The sequence below is a fragment of the Gossypium hirsutum genome, chromosome D03, assembly GCF_007990345.1.
Source record: "Gossypium hirsutum isolate 1008001.06 chromosome D03, Gossypium_hirsutum_v2.1, whole genome shotgun sequence".
NCBI classification, from domain to species: Eukaryota; Viridiplantae; Streptophyta; class Magnoliopsida; order Malvales; family Malvaceae; genus Gossypium; species Gossypium hirsutum.
Genome location: NC_053439.1, coordinates 39072298 through 39077728, shown reverse-complemented (window position 1 = coordinate 39077728; position 5431 = coordinate 39072298). Strand labels below are relative to the sequence as shown.

The following is a 5431-nucleotide window of genomic DNA, read 5'->3' as shown; positions in this document are numbered from 1 at the left end:
CGTACGGAACGAACCAATGTCAAGTAATTCAGTTTTAATGTTGATGGCTTTTTATTATTTTTAATGAGTATTGAAATATTATTTTAAAATGGTAAATTTTATACCACATGAATATACACATTTAATTATTTTTTATATTTTTAATAAAATGCTTCATTTTTTATCATTATTAAAATATACAAATAAAGCTTTTTGTTGAAAGTAGGAAATAATCTATTAAGAAATTAGAATCAATAAATAACTAATGAATAAAGGAAAAAAATTGAAAATATATGAATAATGTTATCTATTTAACTTTTAATATTTAATAACAAGTCTTTCAAAAAAAATTTATGTGATAAAAATTTGGAGTTTTTTTTTTAAATTAATTACTAGATTATATTAAAATGAAATTATATTTTCCATTGCACAAAATTATAGATAAATTGTGAGCAAAGTTAGATACTTGGTAAAAACTATAAACTTTATTTAATTTAATGGCAAAATATTATCATTTAAGCAAATTTAAGAAGTAGTTAAAAAATTTAGTTTCCTAAAAACAGTGAAAATAAAATGTATTAGACCAATTAAAACATTCAACTTCCTAGAAACTAAAAATAAATACTAATTATATTACAAAACCATTTTCATCACCTTAAATCGCTATCTATATCAATAAAGTACAAGATTATTGAGAGGGAAATCTTGAAAAATGATTGCTAAGACCTTGATATCTATGAGTGTCAAGTTCATAACGACTTTTTATCATCACCAAATGATTAAACAATATATTCGTACGTACTATTCAACACTTACAATCAAACTTGATACCCAATGATATCGAAAGTCCTAAGAAATAATATATTCTAATAAATAACATTTCAGAATTGGGTAAACTATAAAAATAGTCACTTATATTTGAAATATCACGTTTTAGTCACTTAAGTTATCGTTTTGTTACACAGTGGTCACTCTACCGTTAAACTCTGTTACCTTCCTAACAGCAGTTCAAATGGGTTTTAAATGCTAACTTGGATGTCCAGTTGTTGAAATGAAAATAGATTTTTAATTAAAATTTTTTAATTTGGACTACCACGTAGGACCCCGTTAGGGAGGTAATGGAGCTTAACAGTAGAGTGACCACTTCGCAACGAAACGGTAACATAAGTGACTAAAACGTAACATTTCAAACATAAGTGACAAAAATATAATCTAAAGTACACAAAAAATTTTGTTTTTATTATTTTTATTTTTATTTTATTTTCATTCACATTTAAAAACATTACTAGTTTAAAGAATAGTTTTCTTTCCACAGTGCCATTAATTCTATACTAAATTATTCATAACACTGAAGTGGTCTATTATTGGGGAGCCCTAAAATGACTTTAAATATCTCCTAGTTTAGTCCTTGTTAAAATTTTTTAATGCTTTATTTTCTTTTTCAATATATTTTAAAGTCAATTCATTTGGGAAAAAAGAGTAAATAATGACACATAAAGTAAAAAACATTCAATATATATTTCTTAAAATTTTGTTTTTGAATATGGAAAAACTAATTTGTAATTGAAAAAAATTAATTAGCTTTTCAAAATTTTATCCCAAACTAAATATAAAAAAAAAGGAGAAAAAAAACAAACAAAACTTGACAAAAGTCAAAGATTGAACTTTTCCTTTTTCATACTTTGCCATGGTTGGCTTATTTTTGAGTTTTGAAATTTTATTTTTTGATTTCGAAAATCTTGGATCATAAAAAAAATTTGATTTTATTTAGAATAACATAAAATAAAATATATATAATTTTTAACATTTTATATTATCAAATAATACATTAATATTTAAAATATCAAAAAACTTGTGTGAATCTAATTTCAACAATTAATTTTTTATCAATGTAATCAAAATCGATTTTGTATCATATTTTTTGGACCAAAACCAACAAACATCAATGGTTACATTACTTGCAGGATCAAATTGTAGTAAACTTCTACTCCCAAGTCTCATCATTCTAAAAAACCAAAATAAAATGGATTTTTGCTTGTAACATAACTTTCAGAAGAATCAAGAAAATACCAAAACAATTAAAGATTTTAGACTCAGGAACACAATAGTACAAAAAGGAAAACTTATAACTGGTTTTCCTGAATCATAAAGCCATAAACATAGATCTAAACTACATAGTAAGTCTACTGAATCCCATCATTTACAACCCAAAACTAAAACAACCTACTGAGGATTTCTCATCTTCTTGATCTCTTCAAGCAGAAATCTGGATTCTTCAGCAAAGTTGATTGGAGCGACAGCCTTTACTGTTATCCTTTGCCGCTTCTCATTGTTATACTCATTTTGAGTAACACTGACCTTGAAAAGATGAGGAACCCAAGTTGCTTCCTTCAACTTTTGTTGGTATCCATCAATATCCCCTTGCTGAAAAATGGAAATTTCATTAGGGAATTTGAGTCAATATTCTATATCGTATATGCATGTGCGTGCATGTATATGTGTATGTGAACATAGCTATGCTTTTTTACCTCTGACTTGAGTTTATCAAGTTCATCAGCTGAGCATCCAACTATTTTCTCTGCTTCTTCATTAAAGGCTGAAACCCAGGCTTCACCTCTTGTATCAGAGATCTTTGAGACCATTATGTATCTAATTAATGCCAAAAAGAACATTAGAAACACCATGTAAACTACTTGTCAATTGTATAAAAGCTTAATATAAATTTCAATATCTAACCTTAAATTACACTCTTCATCATTTTTCTGGCATCCCTCACACCAATAGCCAGATCCAACAGCTTCAGTTACTTTCTTGTTGCATGTTTTGCAAGCACGGTACCACATTGCTTGCTCAGGCCTGATCAAGCTGACAAATGCTTTAATGCTGAAAAATGCAGGCTGCACAAGACATTATACCATCAAAACCATACTTTGTAGTCATCTATGAAGTCAAATGCTGCAACATAAATGACGCTACTATATGTTCAATTGTCTTGTATCATAACAGATTAAAACACAACAATCATAGCATACTTTAATCTACAAAGCAATACCTTTTCATCACCCAAAGATGGGTTACTAGTGATATGCGTAAGGGAAACCCTATCAGTATACATAGATCTTGCCCCAGTCTTGGATGAAGGACTCAAACCTAAGCCGATGGAGGCCATGGAACTCCCTTTCCCTTCCGAATCATACCTGCACAGAAATAAACTTAAATCAGAAAATTCTACTTGAAAAGTAATAAACCATTTTTTTCTCAGCAACAGTAACTTACCAAGATCTCAACTTCTTTGCTTCAGGTATATCTGGATTAATCATCACACTACTTTTGCCCAATGTTGACAAAGATACACCTAAGATATCAACACCAAGATTTCAGGATAACTAACTCAATGCAAGAATTCTAGTTTATTTTGACAGAAAAGGCTCCAACTTCATAGTACCTTGAAAATCACCAACTTTGAGTGATTTAATTGCTACTATAGGATATTTATCAGCATTGTCAAACAATTCCTGGCCAACATTATTTGCAAGCTCATTCCACAAAGAAACGACTACTGTCTTCTTCCTGGCATCCGGAAATGAACAGCATCAGCAAATCATAATTTAAAAAAAAAAAAAGGAAAAGGTAAAACATATAGCAGTCAATGAGTGGATATTCACGTTTCATCTGCAACAATCAGATCCCTCTTTGGAATATTCTCATTGTCAATCCTCCTTTTAATATTTGATACAGGGTTGACACTTTGAATAACTCCAATAATATCTGAGATTCAAAGCATTAAAAGCAGCAATGAGTAAGAATCCAAAACGTCAAACAAAGTCTCTATATTGCTAGGAATGAGCTCTTACCAACAAGCTCCCGTCCATTAACATAAGGGCCTAATTGTTCAATAGGGACAAAGTTGAATTTAGTTTCAGGAATAAACGTTTCTTCATTAGAAGCCTCTTCCACCACGGAATTCTCATTCAAAGTCATTTCATAATCATTTTGAACAGTCTTAAACTGCTTATTTGCAACTTTTAGTGTTCCTCTTGATATGTAATAGACCTTCCCCAGTTGAAACTTCTCATAGAACTTCCTAGCAGCTTCATTAAACATTGTGGCTTGTATTTGTGTACCCTACAAAAAATACAAATATCCAATCACTTAGAACTCATTCTCCCACAAGCAGATATGCATCATGCCACAAGTATAAAGCAAAAAAAAAGCACAGGCTATATAGCTGCTTACATCTTCATCTGTTAACTCCACATTGAAAACACAACCTTCTCCTCTAGCATTCTTATAGGTACGCATGTTTCCCTTGCTTGTGAGACGAACTTTAATCATCCAATTGCCCTGGTAAGGATTCAATGAAACAAGAGGATGCACTCTTCTTGTCATTGCCATCCGTGATGACGGAGCCATGCTGGAAGTATAAGAACAAAGTAAAAATTAACAAAGAAACAACTCTAAAAGACAAATAGATTATTGAACTTCAAACATTTACAAAAAAAAAGGTAAGAAATTTACTTTGCTCGTTGCTCATGTACTATTTGAGCCGCAGACTTTGAAACAATTTCCTGCTTTGGCTTCAAAATAATACCAGACACGTCAGCTTTAGCCTCATATCTAGCTTCATATTCAAGCTTTGGCTTCTTTAAAACAGTGTCATGTTCCTCAGTTTCGACTTCAGCTTTAATTTCTGTCTCAAGTGCAGGAGATACTACCTCGCATTTTGTTACAATCAAATACCTGAAACCCATTTCGAACATCAAGCCTAAGAAACCTTAAAAAAATCAAGGGAAAGAGAAGTGAAGGGTAACCAATAGTTACTTTTCAGATTTGTTGGGGATATCATTGAGGGTATAATCAAGAATCCTGACAAGACCCTTGTTCTGGACACCGCCTGTAATGATTTCAGATGACATGTTTGATGGAAAAATCGCTCTCAGCTTCATCTTCCCATCACTTGCATTAAACCTTCAAAACCAGAGACCCAACACAATATAATCAGTAAAACGATGTTGCCAGTGAGGTTAAGATCACTACACAATATTTCCATTGAAAATAAATAGCACAGATACAATAAACTTATGAAGTAAATAAATCCCAGAACTTGTTTGGGTATTAATCAAGTAAAAGGAATGCATATACACAGAATAGATTGATTGAGGAATAGGAAGAAACATACGTGTAACGGTTGCCAGTGAGCTTAAGATCCAAGACCTGAACGATGATTTCAGGGATATCTGAAGAAGAATCGGGAGATGGGTTAGCCAAAATCGTTGAAATTGCATCTTGGCTCACAGATTTCGCCATTTCTGCTTTTCTTTTTGGTATCTGAGAAAATGCGAGGGCTGAAGGCCGATTGTGAAGTGATTTAAGAAGGAAGAAATTGGGAGGGAGATTTGGTGTTTTGAGTGAGTTTCCCGCTCACAATTCCTTTTGGTTCATATTTTGCTTT

General features: G+C 31.4%; 1 protein-coding gene across 1 annotated transcript; it reads right to left on the bottom strand.

The window, feature by feature from the left end:
- Positions 1-2046: 2046 nt before the first annotated feature.
- Positions 2047-5431, bottom strand: LOC107949785 (replication protein A 70 kDa DNA-binding subunit B). Its single transcript, XM_016884543.2, has 12 exons — positions 5159-5431; positions 4801-4947; positions 4498-4719; positions 4216-4393; positions 3834-4104; positions 3645-3747; positions 3425-3549; positions 3256-3334; positions 3032-3176; positions 2716-2876; positions 2508-2628; positions 2047-2403 (listed from the first exon to the last, which is right to left on the bottom strand). Exons 1-12 carry the CDS (start codon positions 5284-5286, stop codon positions 2203-2205), a joined length of 1881 nt encoding a protein of 626 aa, XP_016740032.1. The 5' UTR covers positions 5287-5431; the 3' UTR covers positions 2047-2202.